This window comes from Zerene cesonia, chromosome 28 (assembly GCF_012273895.1).
Source record: "Zerene cesonia ecotype Mississippi chromosome 28, Zerene_cesonia_1.1, whole genome shotgun sequence".
Classification (NCBI taxonomy): Eukaryota; Metazoa; Arthropoda; class Insecta; order Lepidoptera; family Pieridae; genus Zerene; species Zerene cesonia.
This window is the reverse complement of record NC_052129.1, coordinates 4,371,165-4,394,135: the sequence shown is the minus strand read 5'-3', so window position 1 is coordinate 4,394,135 and position 22,971 is coordinate 4,371,165. Positions and strand designations below refer to the sequence as shown.

The 22,971-nt window shown below is 33.3% G+C and overlaps 4 protein-coding genes across 5 annotated transcripts in view; 1 reads left to right on the top strand and 3 right to left on the bottom strand.

Moving 5' to 3' along the window:
* LOC119837633 (MAM and LDL-receptor class A domain-containing protein 1-like) overlaps positions 1-1,231 on the bottom strand; it is an 11,212-nt gene extending 9,981 nt beyond the window's left edge. The window contains exon 1 of the mRNA XM_038363321.1: positions 1,044-1,231. Within this exon, the coding sequence (XP_038219249.1) occupies positions 1,044-1,107 (64 nt within the window). The 5' untranslated portion in view covers positions 1,108-1,231. The remainder of the gene's footprint in view (positions 1-1,043) is intronic.
* Positions 1,232-3,271: 2,040 nt separating this feature from the next.
* On the bottom strand, positions 3,272-9,768 carry LOC119837652 (zinc finger protein OZF-like). 2 transcript variants are annotated; one of them, XM_038363368.1, is made up of 8 exons: positions 9,460-9,768; positions 8,520-9,171; positions 7,864-8,009; positions 7,167-7,291; positions 6,671-6,788; positions 5,846-5,961; positions 4,849-4,983; positions 3,272-3,688 (listed from the first exon to the last, which is right to left on the bottom strand). In XM_038363368.1, the coding sequence occupies exons 1-8, from the start codon at positions 9,565-9,567 to the stop codon at positions 3,616-3,618; spliced, it is 1,473 nt and encodes a 490-aa protein (XP_038219296.1). In that variant the 5' UTR covers positions 9,568-9,768; the 3' UTR covers positions 3,272-3,615. The 2 variants fall into 2 exon arrangements, with proteins under 2 accessions (XP_038219296.1, XP_038219297.1); XM_038363369.1 differs by lacking the exon at positions 3,272-3,688 and having other exon boundaries at positions 5,832-5,961.
* Positions 9,769-10,806: 1,038 nt separating this feature from the next.
* LOC119837643 (oocyte zinc finger protein XlCOF6-like) lies at positions 10,807-20,710 on the top strand. The gene is made up of 13 exons (XM_038363354.1): positions 10,807-11,038; positions 11,274-11,381; positions 12,117-12,321; positions 12,899-13,081; positions 13,224-13,393; positions 14,627-14,712; positions 15,346-15,471; positions 16,526-16,642; positions 16,934-17,086; positions 18,119-18,193; positions 19,005-19,116; positions 19,511-19,615; positions 20,017-20,710. Exons 1-13 carry the CDS (start codon positions 10,931-10,933, stop codon positions 20,191-20,193), a joined length of 1,725 nt encoding a protein of 574 aa, XP_038219282.1. The 5' UTR covers positions 10,807-10,930; the 3' UTR covers positions 20,194-20,710.
* Positions 20,711-20,950: 240 nt separating this feature from the next.
* Positions 20,951-22,971, bottom strand: part of LOC119837650 (zinc finger protein 808-like) — an 8,585-nt gene continuing 6,564 nt past the window's right edge. Inside the window, exons 11-13 of the mRNA XM_038363364.1 lie at positions 22,847-22,958; positions 21,805-21,909; positions 20,951-21,398 (exon numbers count right to left, since the gene is read on the bottom strand). Of these exons, the coding sequence (XP_038219292.1) occupies positions 21,189-21,398; positions 21,805-21,909; positions 22,847-22,958 (427 nt within the window). The 3' untranslated portion in view covers positions 20,951-21,188. The remainder of the gene's footprint in view (positions 21,399-21,804; positions 21,910-22,846; positions 22,959-22,971) is intronic.

Here is a 22,971-nt window from a genome sequence, read left to right as displayed (position 1 = left end):
TATAGGTTACTTTTTATCCCGATATTTCTACGGGATACGGACTTACGCGGGTGAAACCGCGGGGCGCAGCTAGTTTTGTATAAAGCAAATGAAGACACCCACACAACCCTGTTACATGCAAACCATATAAAATATTTTACATCTCGTTTTTTTATAACTAAATGGTTTGATCATGTTCTTGGTGGGGTTATTGATATTAAAATGTACAGTTTTACTAGCTGCATGTAGCTTCACTCGGGTTATCGTACATCGTAATTCAAATAATATAAACAATTAGCTTGAAAACAAATTAGGATGAATCAAACTGCACATGGCGCGCCAATTTGACTATCAAAAAATTGGCAAATCGTTTGAGTAGTTTTAGAACTCATCGCGGACAAACATCGTTACACGTAATTTAGGTATATGTGTGTATATATATATATATATATATATATATATATATATATATATATATACACATCGTTACACGTAATCGCGGACAAACATCGTTACACGTAATTTAGGTATATGTGTATATATATATATATAATAAATATTATGTGTTACAAATTAGCTGAGCCGGCAAACGTTATTCCAGCATACCCTTAATAAATCAATCAAAAAATCTATACTAATATTTTAAAGCTGAAGAGTTTATTTATTTGAACGCCCTAATCTCAGGAAGTACTGGTCCGATTTGAAAAATTCTTTCAGTGTTAGATAGCCCATTTATCGAGGAAGGCTATATGTGTACCACGGGCAAAGCCGGGGCGGACCGCTAGTGCATTATAATTGGTTAAGTTTGGTTTGGTGGTTTAAGTTTAGAGAAAATACTCTATGACATGAGAATGTTATATTATACTCGTATGTCGCAGTCAACTTGCTTAATCAGCCATTTAATTATTAGCCTAGTCTGTTTAAAAAAAAGCGAGCATAACTTGCTTAGAAATTGTTTCCTAACATAATTCTTAAACCTGAATGTACACAAACAATAATGTTACTTAAAAAAATCAATAATCAGACAGACGACTAAGTACTAAAAAATATAAAAAGCATCTCACCTGTTGTGTAAGGAACATGGGAAAATCCCACAATAAACAACATTACAACACAATTTAACAACATTGTACACTAATAAAAAAAATCATAAATAATAAAAAAAAAAACATAAAATCTGCTTAAACTATACACTACTTAATACTTATACATCGAACTAGGTTGTGTCCTGCGGTCACATATTTTAGAATACTACATAAAATTCATGCTTTTGTAACAAGGATAAGATTATATTGTGAACAGAAACGCCAAATTACATGCTGGGCCGAAGTTTATACCAGGAAAAAACTTTGCATTGTGTGGGTTATAATCGTCGAAGCATATCTTATTTTCTTTGTATTAGTATACCTGAAACTTTGCATTGTGTTATAATAGTCGAAGTATATCTTTTTGTCATTGTTTTAGTATAGCTGCCTATAATTAATTGACATTTCAGTTAAAAAAATAGTAACTATCTAAGCATTTAATAAAATTTCCAATTTCTGTTAATCTCCCTCTTAAGCTTTGTATCCTTTTAGCAGTAATATTTACCGTTTATGTTTAAAATAATCGAAATCGACAAAGTTTTAGTGAAAATTGGTTTACTGTAGAAAGTTGACAAATAAACGCACTGCCATTTCTGCGCATTTAATCTTTGACATAAACGGGATGTGCCACTGAGTTTTATCAAAGGAAGCGGACTTTTCACTGAGTTATGAATACTATCAACTGCTGTTTTGTAAAAACCGATTAAGCAAGCTCTTAATCGTATCTTATCAGTTACCCCAAACTTTCTGATTCATAAACATATTTAAACTATGACCAATTGTGATATTGATTGCATTTGTAATATATAGACCCTACAAATGCAATTTCTATGAAAATATGTTTTGTGATTACTTCAGTTGAAGTTTTTATAACACTGGCTAACAGTATTTGAATTTAAGGGCGCGATTTTATGTGTTAGTGGAAAAAAAAAAAGAATAAAAAAGTTTCGGGAGATCTCAGAACAAGGTTCTACTTAACTACGTAGGTAACATTATAAATAGAAAATTTATTAAAAATATTTTTACTTTATAACTTATATATAAGCATATCAAAGATCGATGACAATACAATAATTTCATGAGTTCATCTTATTATTCTAATTAGGGTCGCATAGGTAATCACCTAACGTACCTTTATGATTTTATTATATTACCTGTGGCCCGGGTATACTTTTTAAAATTTTTTGCGGTTATTACCGTAATGCAACAGACTAAAAGTCATTAAAATCCGATCAGTCGTTCTTGAGTTATGAGTAGTACCTATACCTATATATCACGAATTTCTTATATATATATATACATTAAGAGATATTAAAAAAAATCCTGCACTAACAAACATGTATGTATAACAGCTCTAATAAATAGTAAAATACGTTCTGACTCATAATTCTTCGAAATGTTATCATGAGAAACATTTCATTGCACTTAATACTAGCTTTAGGCCACGGCTTCGCTCGGCTCCTCCGCTGGTAACGGGATAGAATAGGTGGTATTAGATATATCTGTAGACTACTTCGGAGTCCAGACTATCTATGTTCCAAAAGTCATTGGATATTTCGTTATAGCATTTAATCCACGGCGTGAATAAAAATTAGCTTTTTTTACAGCTCATTATATCTGCAAAATAATGGTCGCATTCTTGTAGACCATAGGAATCATATAAGGTATAGGCATTGATAAACGTAGTTTTAATAAATCTATGCGTTTAGAGTGGGTCAAAATCGTGTCTAAAAGAGACATACATAAAACAAATGTGAAGATAATATAAGTGTGTGATAATAAAACAGACACTATCATATTATACTATACTGGCGGTTTGCCCCGGGCTCGCCCGTGGTACATATATAGCCTATAAACTTCCTCAATAAATGGGCTATTTAAAACTGAAATAATTTTTCAAATCGAACTAGTAGTTCCTGAGATTAGTGCATTCAAATAAACAAACAAACTCTTCAGCTTTATAATATTAGTAGAGATATAACTGTACTGAATTTTACACTTTATTTATATTAGGAATAAATAAAAAGTCATAAATTAAATAGTCAAAGTTTTTTATTTCAACAAATTACCAACAAAAAAACACATTTATTATATACATATTATTGAATTTTCATCAGCCCTGGTCCGCAATAAGTAATAAACAATATCCTGATATAAAAATTATGTGAAAATTCATTCAAAAGATTTAATTAATCGGTCGTTTCCAAGTTTTTTTTATAAATTAAGTAGTAGTACATGTTGCCATGTTATGTAATAGCACTTTCCTAAACAGTCAACTTAAATATATTAAATACTTGACGCTCGTCCCGTCCTCGTTTATTAAGATACCTGTTTTATCCCAAGGGAGCATTTAATCGGTATAAAAATTATCCTATCACCTAAGTCAGCTCATACCCTGTCTATATACCAAATTTTATCAAAATCCGTTCAGTAGTTTCAGCGTGATTGACGGACAAACATCCAAACACGCAAACTTTCATATTCACAACGTTAGTGTGAAGTGTGATGTGATTTTTAACGAGCGACATTTAATGGTAAATTCCCAAACCATTCATTTTACAATCACATTTTTCGTCGACTCCCTCTGACACCTCGCCTTGACTGCTATTGCGTTTTCATGCTTTCTGAAAATAAAACAAATCAAACGGGTGGAGGTAGTTAACAAACAACAATTATTGTATGACCTTCAAGACATGTAACATGTCGGTCTCCCCGTGACCACGCTCGCTGTAAACTGTTCGAAACGTCGGGTTAACAATATAATGAATAAATCGCGTTTAAAAACCGTTAAAAAGTTTTTAATTTCTAAACAAATCAATATTATTCCAATACTACCAAATGACTTAATGTTATCATATGTCGCGTGTTGTATTGTTATCAGCGATATTTACCTATGACACTGCAATAATATGAGTAAACTATGTAAAAGGATGCCGAAGGCCCATATCCTTTTCCTCACCCTTCCCAGTCCCTTCTTTTATTCCTCTCGTCAACCCTTCATCCCTCTAGAATTTGAATTCAGCAATCCATTCGTAGAGGCGTAAAATCGACCTCACGCCTCTCTAAATGTTCACGGGCGGTGGTAGCGCTTACCATCAGGTGACCCACCAGCTCCATTGCCGATGATGACATAAAAAAAGGTCTTTTGCCAAGTGCAATAAAGAATGGGGTGTAGGGTCTTTCAATGTGTTGTGTGAAGAAGTAATAAATAAATTTTATTTTCGTTCACTAGAACTATTGTAATATATCTAAATGATAACTCAGGTTTTATTTCATTTCAGGGCTGACAACTATATAAAAAACCCACCATACTTTAAGTGCAGTTGAAATTTATAACAATTTATTAATAAATGAACAATAAACTTGAAAAAACAATTTGAACCTGTTATCTCATTGGATAAGTGAAATGTTTTAATTTTTGTGTAAAGCAAATTTTTGCCCATTACACGCATAACATAAGTGACATCTTTACGCATTACTCCTAAATGACATCCCTACTAATATTACGAATGCTAAATTAACACCGTCTGTTTGTCACTTCTTCATGCCTAAACCACTAAACCGATTTGAACAAAATTTGACACCCACAAAATAATAAATTTTTAGATTTATAGTTGCCTATGTGTTATTCTAGTTGTCCAGCTATCTACGTACAAAATTTCATTGCAATCAGTTCAGCAGTTTTTGCGTGAAAGAGTAAAAAAAAAAATACACATACATATACATAAACACATGCATACATGCTCACAAACCCTCGCATATACAATATTAGTAGGTTGTATACCTCGATATATGTCTGTTTAAGCTGCACCGCTGCTTGAAACTCTTGGAGCAGATGTGACACGTGACTCTGTCGTCGGTGTGCGTCGCCTGGTGAAGTTTCAGGTTGTATTTCTTTGTGAACGATTTGCTGCATGTCCTGGTAGAGAATATATATTTATTTATTTATTCATTCATTCATTCATTCATTCATTCATTCATTCCTTCCTTCCTTCCTTCCTTCCTTCCTTCCTTCATTCATTCATTCATTCATTCATTCATTCATTCATTTATTTATTTATTTATTTATTAGCATGGACAAATATTACATTCACAATGATGCTCTGCCATCTGAACTAGGTTATTACCTGTATCTCAGTAGGCAGTGACTTAAATATGCGTTCAAACAAACAAACACTTCAGCTTTATAATATTAAGTAAAGATGTGAAGCCATATCAAATATACATATGTATGAGATTTATGACAAAGCGGTTTAGTTGATTTACTTGTGATTGACCAAACATACATGATTTAGTTTTTATTTGTGGCAAAAAACAACATGTTTCAAGTATGCAAAAGAATATACATATATTTATTATTATAATCATGAATATATAATATTTTAAGTAAATAGATATGGAAATAGATATAGAATGGTGACAATGGCTATATAAAAAATTATATAGCCATTGTCACCATTCACAAAATTCACAATTCATTCGCTACATAACTATCGCTATACACGTACTTTAATGAAATATTTTTTTTATGTCATAGTGGGCAGCTGAGCTGGTGGTTCGCCTGATGGTAAGCGATCACCACCGCCCATAAACATTCGCAAAGGTAGTACCTCCGTGAATACGCTGCCCGCTTTTATGGGGTAAGGGAAAAGGAAAGGATTAACGACTGGAAAGAAGGAATGGACTGGGACGGGTGAGGAAAAGAAAACGGGCCTCCGTTAATCCAATCCATATAAATGCAAAAAATTAAAAAATACGATCACACACACAAAGCGTCTCACCCACACACATACGGCCTCTCCGTCTTGTGTGTATATCTATGCAATTTCAGTTGTTTCGAGTTCTTCGCCACTTTGCCGCAAATGTCGCAAAGGTATTCAATCTTGATGTCGTGTTCCTAGAAATTAAGCACAGAAAGATAAAAGTTCAAGATCAGACATTTATCTTTTATACTTCATACTAATATTATAAATGTGAAAGTTTGTTGGTTCGGATGTTTGTCTGTCAATCACGCTGAAACTACAGAAGGGATTTTGATGAAATTTGGTATACAGACAGGGTACGAGCCGACTTGGGTGATAGGATTTTATGCCGATTAAATGCTCTCTTGAGATGAAACAAGAATCCCGATATCCGGGCGGAGCCGGGACGATCATCTAGTTTAAAATCATCTTTATATCATGGTTAAAACATTACATATCAAAGTGATTTAGATACAAAATGTATTTGGTAATTATGAAATAGAGTATGAGCCCAGAAATCTTAATATATAAAAATCCAGCATCCAGATGTATGTTCCCAATGAACTCTTCACCAACTCAACCGATTTTGATGAAATTTGGCATTTTACATGTAATTTGGTCCAACTAAAGATATAGGATAGTTTTTATTTCGATTAATTATCCCAATAATTTATAACCTTAATATTTTTAATTATTACTCAGCCTCTATTCTAATACACTTTAAATGGATATTAGAAATATTTTAAGGTCCAAAACCAGTGTAAAAATGTTAAAAATAGTGTCCTTTGATGTTTTTATTGCAAGCAATTCTTATATTACGAGTATATCTATGTATTATGAGCAATTTATTTAATTAGTTAATACCTGTAAATGTAAAATTAGGCTGTCTCTTGAGCGAAACACCTTCGAACAATGAACACAGATGTAGGGTACACGCTTCTTAGTCTCAGGGTGCATTACGCTTTTATGTGATGTTAAGTACCTGCAAATACATTTTACTGTTTACTAGCTCTGCCCTGCGGTTTCGCCCGTGTCGTACTTCGTAATTTTTTCATTAATATGTAAAACGCAAAGGCTACTGCACCGACTGGGCTGAAATTTACCATGCAAACACCTACTATGATGGCATAGGCATAACTAAGGAAGAATTATGATAAATTCTACCTCCATGGGGTTAAAATGGTGGATGAAAGTTTGTACCATGAAAATTTATTTTGACCGCACAGCGAAGCTGCGGGCAACAGCTAGTGATATCTTATCTAACAACGAAATAATTTTTCAAATCGGATCAGTAGTTAGACATTTACACGACACGCACTTACATGCAAGTATCAAGATTAGTCGAATGATCATCTCATACCTGTCCATATGGAAGCTGGCACCACAAATATCACATACATATTTACGCTCATCATTATGAACGTTTTGATGCTGTTCCAACCAAGTTTTAACTTGAAACTGTTTGCCGCAATCATCACATTTATACTGTAAGAAAAAGTCAAATGTCAAATGTCAAATAGAAATTAAAAACTTTTTAACGGATTTTAAACGCGATTTATTCATTATATTATTAACCCGACGTTTCGAACACTTTAGAGACTGAGATGTTATATGTCTTGAAGATCATACAAAAATTGTTGTTTGTGAACTACCTCCACCTATTTCTCCGCAGTTGGTATGTGGAGTATTTTTTATTTTTTTAAATGTCAAATAAACAATTATTATTATTTCAGCGTTAAATTGTAAACACAATATAACAATCGCGATTGATTCTAGCAATGTTGCAATCGACACGAAAAATTCTGATCCATATCATACTGCTTACAATTTTCATTATTTTTCCGTAGATTATAATCTATCGTTGTGAAATGGGTATTTGATATAATGGCTTTCCCATTTGGTTTGGATTTATCACAATTTTAAACCAGCATGTTAGAGAATCAAAAATTCTGTGTGATGGATTATGGCCTAAGCCCTCATAGGAGACCCGTGTCCCAGCAGTGTGAAAATATATAGGCTGATGATTTTGGATGAAATAACCAAAGAATTAATGTTACCTTGTACAATTTTTTGTGGAGCATTTCATGATTTCTTAGTATATGTGCATAGCTACTGCTGTAGCCGCATTTAAACGAACAGTAGAACTGTTTACCATGTGCTTTACTGTGCTTCACCATATCATATGCTGTTATGTACATTCTACCTGAAACAATGTTTGTTTGTTTGTAGTGTAATGTTAGTTTGTAAGTGTGGACGGATGGATGTATGGATGTTTGTTACTCTTTCAAATGTAAACACCTTATTGTATCTAAATGAAATTTGGCATAGAGATAGATTATAGATTAGACTACATAGGCTATTTTTTAACCAGGTACCATGCAAGTGATGCCGTAGTTTACAACACTACTGTAGCCACACTATTTCAAGTGTGTGAGTCATAACTCAATAAGTTTTTGAAATTTTAATGGATTACATTTATTTCAGAAAAAACTCAAATTCGGTCTGCCATTATGTACAATACAAATTATAAAAAAATAAAATTTTTGTATAATAAAACTAAAAATTTTGTTATTGATTTTGAAAATCCTTTTACCTACAAAAATTTACATTACCCGAGTGCAGAGTGACCTTGTTTTTATCTCAGTTAAACCAAGGCAGATCAGGAGTGATTAGTTGGGGCATATAGGAATTTTAATATATACTTGAACCTCACCGCATACTTTGCAAGCAAATGACCGCTCCTCATTATGAGACAACAAATGCATCATCATCAGCTTTTCAGTCCTGCACTCCTTATTACATTCCTTACACACAAACATTGTACAGCTGTTAATCATTTTAGTATAAGCCAATACATTTATATCTATTTTCGCCAACAATTCATTGTATTTACTGCTTTCTTCATTCAAATAGTGATTTAAAAGCAACTGCTTATTTGGAAATCTTTTAAAACACATTAAACACGTATTTGGGTCTACTTCTGAAGATGCTTTTCCCACATGATTCATTTTAGACAATTCTATGTTAGTGTGTTGTAGATTTAAAGAAGTGACATTTTCTATTTTTATGCTATTAATTGAATCAGATTCTATTATTTTGTCACCATTATCACTGTCATCGTTACAAGGCTGTAAAATTTCCACATTCATATTATCATTGTTATGTCCGTTGGCTTCATGATTATTCCTTTGTCTATCTATCTTCACTTCGACATAATCCTTCACCTTTTCATCTTTTACTTCCACAAGTTTGAGTAGCAGCACTTTTTCGTTATCTATAATCATTTGTCTAAAGGATTTAATCTCTTCTATTTTATTTGAGCAACTTCCACATATCCGTTTTGGATAGTTTTCACCTGTAGCAAGCTGAAAAAAAATTTAGGTGAAGTTATATATGTGTACTTCAAAAGCGTATAGAATATCGTTTTTTGTGATTGTACTTGATAAGGCAACCTTCCATGAAGTAAGAAAAGGTATTAATTTAGATGCCAACTAGTCCACCAAAAAACACAAAAAAATGGAAACAAATAATTGATAATTACTAATTTCAATGTTCCAATTGCAGTTCTATGGTCACAAATTATATTATTAATTGATAACCCATTAAGAACCTAGGTAAAAACATTGTAAATATCAATTAAAAAAGATGTATACCCGGTAAGATAAACAGAGGGAAATCTGCTGTAAAAAGGCGCAGTCTTCTTTTAATTCGTAAAAGGATCTGCTGCACTCCTTTAAACATAATCTGCACATTTCTTCCATAGGTAGTGATTAGTTATATTGTTTTCGAATAAATAATGATTCCAATAATTTGGCGCAAGGGTGTTAAGCTAAGTTTTCCCAATAATTTATTTGTACGTTCCTATTGTGAATCATATCAAATGTGTAACAATTGAGAACCGATGAATACAAATCAATAAAACACCTATATCTAAAATCTAAACAATTTTAAATACCAGTATATAAGTGTATAATCTATGATTTTAAAGTTCAACAGATGTCAATAACAATTCAATGTCAATTATATTTTTTGAAGTTTCATACAAATGTCACTAAATTTCAAATTTGAATGAATGAAAAAATATGTATAATAGATTAAAAATTGTATTTATCAAAGATTTATACTTAAACTTGGGCATCGATTTCGACAGCCAGTTAAGGTTCAAAGATTATGTTTACCAATTTAGTTAGTAATTAGTAAACTCTTTAGGTAGTAATTGCTTTTATAGACACAAAGTTCTATACTACTTCTACATTCGACCTTTTCTGACTGTCGATCTACGAATAAAGCTGTGTGAAAGTATTGTGCTTTCTAAATTAAATTTCGCTCCCCTAGTTTATTTGTCTTGCTTATCGACAAACTTCAGCGCCTTATTCAGAGAGTTCAAAATTCCTACGCCCGATTTTGCGTGACCATTCCACCTAGGTCTCATGTCACCCCATTCCTAAAAAGCATAAACTTCTTGAAGATGAAAGGTCGGCAAAAATTAGTTTTAGCTTGCCTTTTATATGATATGTATGGCTGCTTAGTAGTAGCCTCAGTATCTTTATACTAAACTAGCTGACCCGGCATACGCAGTTGTGCCTTACTTTTATCATTTAGGGGTATGAAAAATTATATTCTCCTATCTGATATGCACACAAAATTTGATGAGAATCGGTCAAGTCGTTTCGGAGGAGTATGGTTACTAACATTGTGACACGGATACAGAAAAGATTATCGTGGTGTAAGGATGTCAATAGGGTGAAATAAGTAGTGGAACCTATAAGTTATCCATTCCATAGGACTCATGCCTTCCGGGGGTTATTTAAATATAATACAAAGATATGTGATTTAAATATGTGTAATATCCCATCGCCCATAAAAAATCTTAAGTTTAAATCAAATTTCGTCGTTCTTACAAATAATTCCTACTACTACATGAGTAGACTTTGAAACTGCGAGTACTGAGTTGTGACCTGTGGTTGTGACATTTGACACTTAATGTTTTCAATCTCAATTCTCAAAAGTGCATTTTTTGCTATACCTATTTTGATGTTTCACAAAAGTAAATAAATGGAATTTCGGTATTTTACCAAAAACTAAAATAACTATGTTTTGTAAGTTTTACGACTAAAACAAGTAATGGAGTCATTACCGGAACCAATCGAACGGTGCATCGGCTGTTTTAATAATGACAATGTTCCTCAAATATATAGAGTGCAAAGCGATGTTTTAAAAACAGTTTTTCAGGTGAACACTAAATATATTAAACTATGTTTTAAAAAACAATAACATACACACCACCGTTATATAAACTCGTGTATTATTTTAAAAAACCATAATTTGTTTTTAAAATCAAATTGAGCATTATTATTCCTTTTTCTTTTAATTAAAACACTTAAATTATTCAAATGTATCAGAACTTAATTATAAAACCTCTTAAAGTAATAATTTGTATATTTATTATATAAACGTTTCATTTCAGACTGATAGGCTGAGCCTATGTTATATTTGTAAGAGAATAGCACAGAATGCAGAACTATTCGTCCATAGTGTGCAAGGGAACCAATTGTTACTGCAAAGTTTAAAGAGTGTAAGTAGACTTTACAGAAAACTAATATTTTTAAGATTTAGTCATTAATTAACACATATATTTATATAATATATTATTTTATATTTATATACATAGTATATAGAGATGAATAGTTTGTTTGCTTACTTGAACATGTTAATATCAGAATCTACTTGGCCGATTTAGATGAAATTTGGTGTAGAGATAGTGTGACACCAGAGGAAGGACATTTTTTATCTGGAAAATCCAATGTGAATAGTAATTACATGGGGAAAACCCTAGAACTGTCTAACTTTTCCTTTGAATATACGGACAAATTTGACTGAATTACTAAATTTAAATTTATTTCACAAGAGTTTGTTATAATTTATAAGGAATTCTATTCATATTTCCTTGAACATGTGGCCACATTTGATTATAATAAAAAATGGAGTAACCAAATAGCAAGTCAGTGTATGAGTAGTTTTTTTTTAAAGAAATTGTTAGTTATTGAGTATTGTTTAAAAAGCATTTGTATACACATTAAAAACTTTCTGTATTAATATTTTTTTTTTTATAAATTAGGGGATTTAGAATGTCATTATTGTTGCAATATAGACACAGGACTAATAAGCATTTTTATGTTAGCAAAAATATGTGACTATATGTACTTTAAACTACATAATTTTACATGCAATTGATTTGACTAAAAAGCCATAATTATATGATTAATTAAATATTTAAACCTCTATCACTTATGACAATAAAGTTAAACAGATTTCAGATGGGGATATAAAAGCTGTTAAGCTAGGGACTCAGCCATTGGTAGATCTACAAAATGCGAGCACACATACGATTGATGTTTGTGAAGATATACAGGCAGAACCTTACCCTGTATTAGTCTTCAATAGAAGTAAAGTCCACTTGAAGGTGGAAAAAGTCGAAAATGGGAATCATGACGATTTTACGGACAATGAAGTAGGTTAGTATATTACGGTCTACTAAAGATCTAAAATGGTGGTGCTTATCATGCTGTCTCGCTTGCACACTAGTGCTGTCTACACTCACACTCTTTCCTTAAATTTGTCAGCTTAAGTAATCGCCGCCACATAAGATTCTGCTTTAAACTAGAATACAATGGTGCAACTACAACTAGAAACCGCGGGCGCAGCTAGTAGTATTATAAATGCGAAAGTTTGTAAGGATGCGTGTATGTTTGTTGCTCTTTCACGCAAAAACTACTGAACCGATTGCAATGAAATTTGGTACATAGACAGCTAGACTGGAATAACATATAGGCAACTTTTTATCCCGATATTCCTACGATATACGGACTTACGCGGGTGAAACCGCGAGGCGCAGCTAGTACTTAATAATTTTTTTCTTGTCCTAAATACACATTGTTCAATTAAACCTTTGTTACTTTGTATGTATTCTTTCAATTATAAAAGTTATTAGTAGATTGTTTAGTTATGGATGGAGTAGTTTGCTCATTTTATGTTTATTTTTCCAATGTTTTGTTAAATAGCTCAATTTTTTATTTATTTTATAATCAACAGATTATGACGAGCCATTATTAATTAAAGGAGAAAATGAAAATACGCAAGAAGTAAAATTTGAAGACAATTTAATAGATAGCATTGATAAAAAAACCATAAAGAAATTGATAAAAAACACTACAAAACTCAAGAAAAAATCAAAAATTAAAAGGAAGAAATGCTCTTCACCATGTGATGTGAAAGGTATTACTTATTATTTTGTAATTAAAATGAATAATTATACATAATTTTGTGTAATACACTTTGTTTTGTTGCTATATGTAAAGACTGCATACACTGACTGCATGCTAACATGTATTAATTATATACTTGTTTGATGTTCTAGATGCACTAAAAATAGACACAGTATACATAACCAGGGAGCAATTTATGAAGGAAAGGGAGGAATTGGAAAAGAAAAAATTATACTTAAATTCAATTTATAAGTGTGAGAGTTGTGTCAAAGGATTTGCATTCAAGGAAATTTATGAAAAACATATGAGGAAGCACAGTGAGGTATAAAATGACTTGGAAAACAAGCTTTAAAGGATAGAATAATTTCTAGCATGGAGCGGGATTCGAACCCGCGTCATTTTGCCAAACGGTAGCATTTTTGTTCTATATGTGGTAGTCGAGCACGCTTCGGCACGAATTGGGCCAGCTCGCACCGGAAAAGTACCACACCCCTACAGAAGACCGGCGTGAAATAGCATACTGCTGTGTTTCGTTCGGTGAGTGGGGGAGCCGGAGGCCCATATCCTTTTCCTTCCCCTTCCCAGTCCTTTCCTTTATTCTTGTCGCCAATCCTTTCTTAATCCCTTCCCAAAAAGTCGGCAATCCATTTGTAGAGGCGTAAGGTCTGCAATAGACCTTATGAATTTCTTCTACTCTATCGGTATCATGTGTCTAAGGGACACCTCGCGCCATTTTCTGAGACGATTAACAACTACCAATATAAAAACATTGTTTCAATTATTGCAATATTGTATAGATGGAATGCGCCCTTTTGTAATATTTAATGTTAATTTTAATAGCATTCATATCACCATCATGCTTTATAAATAGAGAAATTGAAATCTGTCACACAATCACTTTTTTCCTATTCTTTAAAGTCTCTCATTTTATGAAGCACTAGCTGCGCCTCGCGGTTTCACCCGCGTTAGTCCGTATCCCGTAGGAATATCGGGATAAAAAGTTGCCTATATGTTATTCCAGTTGTCCAGCTGTCTACGTACCAAATTTCATCATTGCAATCGGTTCAGTAGTTTTTGCGTGAATGAGCAACAAACACGCACACATCCTTACAAACTTTCGCATTTTTAATATTAGTAGGAAATAGGATTAGTAGGATTTGAATGCTATTAAACTAAAAATTAAATCACATGACGTCACAAAACATAATATTTTGACATTATATGACCTAACATGCTGTGATATTACATTACATTCGTCCAGTTCAAGTATTCTGTATGAAAATGTGTTCGAAACTGTATCTCATTGATTACTATACATTTAGAAATTCAAGATTTTTTAACGGATTTTAAACGCGATTAATTCCTTATACGATTAACCCGACGTTTCGAACACTTTTCAGCGAGCGTGTTCGGGGGGAGACCTAAACGTTAAAAAGTCTTTAATTTCTAAATGTATAACACTCGCATAAAATCAAACGCAAGAAAGTACTTAAGTAAATGTATAGTATATACATAACTTAAGTAAATGTATAGTATATACATTTCTTTATTTCAGGCAAATGGTGAATATGAATGCGATTTGTGTAAACAAAGAGTTAATTCGCTTGAGAAATTAATGAGCCACGAGAAATATCATAAAATGTATGTATTTCATTGAAATTTTTATTATGTTTATTATGTTTACTGTGTTGTCCGCTTTTAAGGGGTAAAGGAAAAGGAAAGGATTAACGACTGGAAAGAAGGAATGGACTGGGACGGGTGAGGAAAAGGAAATGGGCCTCCGGCTCCCCCACTCACCGTACGAAACACAGTGGCATGCCACTATTTCACGCCGGTTTTCTGTGGGGGTGTGGTACTTCCCCGGTGCGAGCTGGCCCAATTCGTGCCGAAGCGTGCTCGACTCCCACAATAAATTTATTTTAGCCGATTTACATTTCATCTATATATTGAAATGAAATGAATTTCTTTGTTAATAATTGTATTTATATTTATTTACTTTTTTTTTAATTATTGTTTTTCTGTGCTCTCTTACAACATCAGAACTTTCAACAGATCTCCATCTGTACTTGTATTATAAAGCTGAAGAGTTTGTTTGTTTGTTTGAACGCATTAATCTCAGGAACTACTGGTGCGATTTGAAAAATTCTTTCAGTTTCAGATAGCCCTTTTATTGAGGAAGGTTATAGGCTACACATGTACCACGGGCGAAGCCGGGGCGGACCGCTAGTGCCTTTTATTTATTTATGTATTATTATTACAATTTTTATTTTTTAGCCGATACAGATGCGGTGTATGTGGGATAATGAGAGTGTGTCGGGAAACCATTAAATGTCACTATAATTCTGCACATTCCAACGACAAAGAAATGTTTGCTTGCACACTTTGTAAACGGATATTTCAGTAAGTGAATTTCCCCATTCAGCCTCTATATTAAACGGCGTTGTTCAACTCACGTATCTGTATAAAATTTAATATTGAGATAGACTATAGTCTGGACTAACACATAGGTTACTTTTTTACCCAGGCTTTTTCAGCGAGGCTAGGTTTTTTAACCAGGTACCAAGCGAGTGAGAAAGTGCTTGTCAATTCAATAATTATGATGTTACTATCATAGTTGTTTAGGCAAAACCTCTATACTTTATATCAGAATAGGATGAGGTTATCTTAAAAACAATAGTAACACACTACAGCATATTAAATTCTCTAAAGGGCCTCTGCGTATTGGACCTGGGTATTTTCCTTCTGGAGTTACCCGTGTATTAGGAGTCATACATTAAAAATCTTTCTTTTTCTCGGCCACCCGTGATCCTCTACTCTTCGGTTTCATGTGCCTAAGGGGCACCCCACGCCATCTATTGAGATGATTAAGAACCATCACAACCAATACGAAACATTATTTCATTGATTACAATATTGTATCGATGGAACGCGGCCTTTATTAAATTTAACTAGCTAGGCGTTGCTACGGTTAGGCAAGATACGCAGGTTCGAATCCTGCCTCGTGATCAAATTTTTTCTATTCTTTCAAAATTTCTCATTTATAAAGTATTTCAATGCTATAAAACTAAAAATTAAGTCTTTCTTTTTTCTAATTTACTATACATGTTATAGCTCTATCTATAAAAAAAAACTTATCAAATCTGTTAGGTAATTTTAAAGATATAAGCATGCACACACACACTGAGGAAATCGAGTTTCTTTTATACTATACTAGCTGCGCCCCGCGGTTTCACCCGCGTAAGTACGTATCCCGTTGGAATATCGGGATAAAAAGTTGCCTATATGTTATTCCAGTTGTCCAGCTGTCTACGCACCAAATTTCATTGTAATCGATTCAGTAGTGTTTGCGTGAAAGAGCAACAAACACACACACACATCCTTATAAACTTTCGCATTTATAATATTAGTAGGATATCATTAATACTATATGTAGTGTGTATGTATTGAATTTCAGACGGAAGGTGTCGTTAAGGAAACACATGCACTACACGCACAAGCTGCGGCGCGTCACTTGTGACTATTGCTTTAAAAACTACGCAAATATCGAGTCGCTGAGGGTGCATTTGCTCAAGTGAGTGTTTAGTATTTACTCTTGTTCTTTTTGATTTGATTGTTGAATGTGCTATATGTATTGAAGCTGATGCGGACCTATGAAACACAAAGAAATTCATTAAAATCAGTCCAACCGTTGTTTTACTGACAAGCACTAACGCAAGAAACATACATGTGGTTGGATAGATTTTAATTTTTTTTTTCTTGTACGGTGAATTTTAGAATGGTTTAACCACAAAAAATATATGTTAAATCATCCAGACATATTTATAAATACCCATTTATAATAAGGAGACGTAATAAATTGCAGGAAGCACTCGAAGCAAGCGTCCAACGGTATAACACCAACGAGGGGGCACGTTTGCCCGCAGTGCGGGAAGGGATTCTATTCCGCGGCCACGCTGCGGATACATACCGAAACGCATTCCGATACGAGAGATTACTATTGCGTCGAATGTAATAAGTATGGTTGTGGTTATATATCGCCATTTATTTTATATATCGCATTTTATTATTTATTATTGTGGTTATATATCGCATTTTATTTATTTATTTATAATCCTTTATTGTACAAACTTTTACCGTGGTTGCCTGGAAGAGATCGCTTCTAAGTGATAAGGCCGCCAAACAAATTGTACGCTTTATTATAGTCATTATTATCTTTAAGTTTCCTTCTATGTACAATCTTGTTAAAGAGTTAAATAAATAAATAAAATAAATAAACTTTGAAAGAAACAACAAGAACACAGTAAACAGAAAAAAGACATTGTTTGTACAAGAGGCGGCCTTATTGCTGAACAGCAATCATTTAAAAGCGACAGTATGTCTGTTTATGCATGCATCTTTATCTGTATCAGTATTTATATAATAACCTATATTCATGAGCTGGATGTTCTTTTTCCTACACTTCCCATGTCTTTCCTTGTCCCTTTTCCATTAAATCTATTTATGCATGTATGTTTATCTGTATCAGTATATATACACGTCTATAACCTAATATTCATCAGCTAGATGGCCTTTTTCCTACACTTCCCAGTCCTTTCCTTGTCATTTTTCCATTAAATTTGGTATTACATTTACATTGCTGATGGGCGGTGCTAGGTGCTTACCATCAGGCGACGCACCAGCTCCTTTGCCAACTTAAAACAGAAAGTATAAGATGTGTTTAAACTAGCTTACCTCCCGTGTCTTCGCCGGTCACGTTGATATAGGAAATTTCCATGCGATGAGATGTTTCATCATGATAAAAAGTAGCTTATGTCACTCTCTAGACTCGCATCTATCTCCAGACACAAACATCACATAAATCCGTTACGATGTGACACAAAGACAAACAGACAAACTCGTATTTATATTATAAGTGAAGTTGGGTTGTTTTATACACCTATTTCAAACTGTTCCCTTCAATTACATACTTTTTTGATTACCCATTAAATTTGCATGTGGAACTCAAAAGCTTTAGCACTAAAAAAATATTTTTTTTGTTTGTTTTTAGAAATTTCAAAACGGAAATGTCATTAAAACAACACTTAAATAAAACGTCGCCGCACGTTCAGTATGTGGAGTTACCGTGAGTATATTTTAAATACTTCTTGTGCTTATTGTCTCTTTTTTGGTACTATTAAAACATCTGTTAAAAATTTTCGACCGTAGGGCAGACCCATCGTCAATTTTAAGTAGAAATATGCTGGATAATCGTTTATACGATATCAAAATCCTACTAATATTATAAATGCGAAAGTTTGTAACGATGTGTGTGTGTTTGTTTGCTCTTTCACGCAAAAACTACTGAACCGATTGCAATGAAATTTGGTACGTAGACAGCTGGACAATTAGAATAACAAATAGGCAACTTTTTATTCCTACGGGATACGGTCTTACGCGGGTAAAACCGCGCGGCGCAGCTAGTGTATTACAATTTGAAGAACATCTCCCGTTCTCGGTTTGAAACAGTTCCCTCATAAAGACAATCATTTTGTGGCAATTATTAGTTTTATAAACTTTCCTTTTATCACAAAATGTACAGAAATATAGTATTTTCTTGTGTTTGATTTTACGCGAGTGTATTATACATTTAGAAATTAAAAACTGTTTTAACGGATTTTAAACGCGATTTCTTCATTATATTATTAACCCGACGTTTGGAACACTTCGAGCGAGCGTGGTCTCGGGGAGACCGAGATGTTACATGTCTTGATGTCACTGTAAAGTGTTCCAAACGTCGGGTGAATAATATAATGAAGAAATCGCGTTTAAAATCCGTTAAAACAGTTTTTAATTTCTAAATGTACAGAAGGATATTGATGTCGGATATTGTGGCATATTTTTGTCGGATTTGAGGAGGGGTCCTTAATTGAAATGCTGTGTTCTTAATTTTATAGATTGCAATGTGAACACTGCGACAAGAGGTTTGGAATAAAACGGGACTTGGAGAGGCACATGAATAGAATTCATCTCAACATTAGACCATTCCAGTGTGATAAATGCGACAAGGTCAATATTCTGAGCAAATATATTAAGATAATTCTTTATGTCTTATTTTTTTTTATGTCACAGTCGGCAACTCTGGGGTTTGGAGGTTTGGAGCTGGTGGGTCGCCTGATGGTAAGCGCTACCACCGCCCATGGACATTTGGAGAGGCATAAGGTCGTTTGCAGACCTTACGCCTCTACAATTGATTGCCGACTTTAATTTGAGAAGGGATTAAGAAATCATTGACGAGAGGAATAAAGGAAAGGACTGGGAAGGTTAAGGAAAAGGATATGCGCTTCCGGTCCATAAAATATGTATATGAAGCATTTAGAATTTGATTTAGTTTAGCGTATAAACGGAACATATATACGTACATACAGACATGCACACATATTTATTTATTTATCAAATACAGGCATACGTAAACCAGTGGTCGTTAACAGAGCACCGAAGGTACACGCACGAAGGTTTCACCAGGCCGCGTGTGTTTCCTTGCTCCATGTGCGATAAGGTGTTTATGGTGAGCTTTTTTTTATTATTTAAATAAGTTTTCAACATTTTTGTAAAGTAATCAATAAATTAGTAAATAAGTAATGAAATCCGTTTGGGACAATTAGACTATAGTCATGTCAATTTTAAACTCATTATATACACCCTGATAGATTTTGAAGAAAACGCTTTTAATTTATTTTGACTACAATAATAAAAAATCTGTATATAATAATAAAAAGTCTGTATCTGTGTGTTGGTATATCTTTTTTGTATTTAATTTATATGAAAATTTCCGTTATGTTAACAATTATCAGAATACGTTTAGGAGTTCAAAAATTGTATCATTAACTAATTAATATTATAATATAATCAAAATATCAAATTGATCCAATTTAAAGTCATTAAATCTTTTATTATTAATTTTTACAGAGGAATTGCACACGTAAAGCGCACATGCGCACGCACACGGGCGAGAGGCCGTTTAAATGCACTAAATGTTTGGCGCAATTCAGCCAATCGGGTGTTCTCAACACGCATATGAAATTAGTGCATCTAAAACTCACGAGGGATGGACGACCTAAGACCGCAGCCACTGGTTTAAGATAATGTAAATCATACCTTACAATAGAGGCATAAAAGCGAGAATCCTTTACAAGGAAAGAGTTCTTTACCAAGAAATATTCAATAGCCAATTAGGAGGTATCAGGAGGAAGTAATTGACCAATAGGTAGCGAAGTATTTGCAAAATGCAACTTCGAAAAGAAACAGATAACTATGATCTTATTAAATCTAACAAGGCATGTGAAATAATAGTGGTATTTGTATGTCTCATACAATTAACAAAAATCAATGTTCAATTATACACTACACATTAAAAAAAGGTATTATGCCATCGTTAATTCTGTCTAAATGAGAGTACCATATTATGCCAATATAAAGTAATTTTTACCATACTGCACGAGTATGTCTCTGTTTAGACATACGTGTCTACAACGGTACATCAATTTTTTATCTTCTTCTCTTCTCTTTCTCGGTTCATCATAGTTTATTAAAGGAGTCTTAAAGAAAATACTCATAAATTGTTTTATTTTAAAACTTTGTTTTTCTTCCTAAAACAATTGTATAAAGGATAATTATTGATAAAATAAGTTCTTTATTTTTTAAAGTAATATATTGAATTACTATGAATCGAATTTGTGTATGATTTTTTAATCCTCCATTCAACATATTTCACCGTTATAATGAAAATTTGTTTTGGGCGTTTATAGATTAATTATATTTTTATTAATAATCAGTCTGATATAGTACTACCTAGTATAATATTGTTATATGGTTATGAAGGAGTTGGCATTGTTTTAGTTCAATAAAATCACCAAAAGTTGAGTTTTTTAAAGCGAGAAATTTATTTATGGCATTAAATTCATGAAATAAATAATATGTAACGCCCTTTGATCAGTTCCTTTTCTGTTTGAATATATCAATTTCTCCATCGGTTACATCATAAAGAAATATAAATATTTGTGAATTAAAAATATATTTATTGTTTTATTAAACATAATTGCATATAATTTTTGCTGTTCTGCCCCTGGCTTCATTGTTTTTTATTTCTTTCCCTCGTCCAGATCTTCTCCACTCTCCTCCTCACCCTTCCCTTCCTTCTTCCTTCCCTTCCCCTTCCCCTCCTTCCGATGCACCAATTGAACGTGTGTGTACAGTGCGCCCGGCTGCCGAAACTTAGCGCAGCACTCCGCACACGACAGCGGCCGCTCGCCCGTGTGCGTGCGCATGTGAATCTTCAAAATTTTCGTCCTCTGAAATGTGAAATGGTGGTTATGGATAAGTAATCTATTTATTTGTTCTCAATGTGATCACAAAAACCGTAACAACACATATGTCACACAATGGGACAATGAGCAAACATATTTATTTATCACCGACCCACAGTACAGTTTTGTCATAACCTACATTATATAAAGTTTAAAAGTTAATGATATATGTCCTCATATTACTGTTTGTGTCAATGATAGTAAATGGAAGCTCTTAAGTCGAAAGGCAAGCCTCACTTTGTTATTGCGCACTGAAGTGTGATCGTTAGTAATTTAAAAATAATCATAGATTTATATATTTAAAATAAAATACACATTACAGATCGAGAGCACGTTGAGAATATGCCCCTAGCTGTTAGCTAGTCTCAATGAAAATGTAATAATGACTCACATTAAACGCTCTGTCGCACACAGTACAAGCGTACTTCTTCGGCAACGAGTAGCCCTCGTGAGCGAATCGCTTGTGTACCAGCAGGCAACTGCGCTGTGTGTATGTCTGTAAATATTCATTTATTGTTATTATTGTTATTATTGTTATTTTTTATATTGTCATAGTCGGCAATGGAGCTGGTGGGTCGCCTGATGGTAAGCGCTACCATCGCCCATGAACATTTGGTGAGGAAACAACTGGATTGCCGACTTCAAATTGGAAAGGGATAAAGAAAGGATTGAAGAGAGGAATAAAAAAGGACTGGGAAGGGTAAGGAAGAGGATATGGGCCTCCGGCTTCCCCACTACGTATGAAACACAGCAGTAGGCTATTTCACGCCGGTTTTCTGTGGGGGTGTGGTACTGGCCCAATTCGTGCCGAAGCGTGCTCGACTGTCACCTACTAATTCGTTGATTAGTTTTATAGCGACCGCATTATTGCGTTATACTAGTAGTAAGAATGCAAAAGTTTGTGATAATGTATGTTTGTCACTCTTTCACGTGAAAACGACTGATCGGATCTGTATTGGCAGTATTAGCTGAATATAGATATAGCAAGTATTGACTCGGTACAAATATTTTGAGTTTAATTTAAGTTTGTGATAAATTTACTAATTCTTTAAATGAGAAAGGATTATATAAATGTAATTGAAAAGTATTTAAGCGCTTTACACATTTCTAAAAAGCTACATTAACACGTAATTTGGGTTGTATTTACCCGCTATAAGTTATAACATTTTAAGTTATAAAATGTCTCTTTTATAGTTTAATTTCATTTAATACTCGTAATATATTTGAACACCACTCTAATATTAAGTAAAAAAAACCTATCCAAATGTGGCCTGGCAGAGATCGCTCATAAGCGATAAGACCGCCAACTTAACCTTATGTTTCTTTCCTGCCTTGTTTTCTATCATCTTCATTTGTTAATCTCATAAATAATTATATGTGTTTTATTGTTTAATTCACATCCGTTTTTAGTTATCTATATATTTATTACATACCTTGTCACACAGATTGCAATGAAATGGCCTCAAATTAAGATGAATCCTCAAGATATGCCTTTCCAAGCTTTTCTTCAGACCGAACCGTTTGTCGCAATGTCCGCACTGTAGTCTGAAAATATATT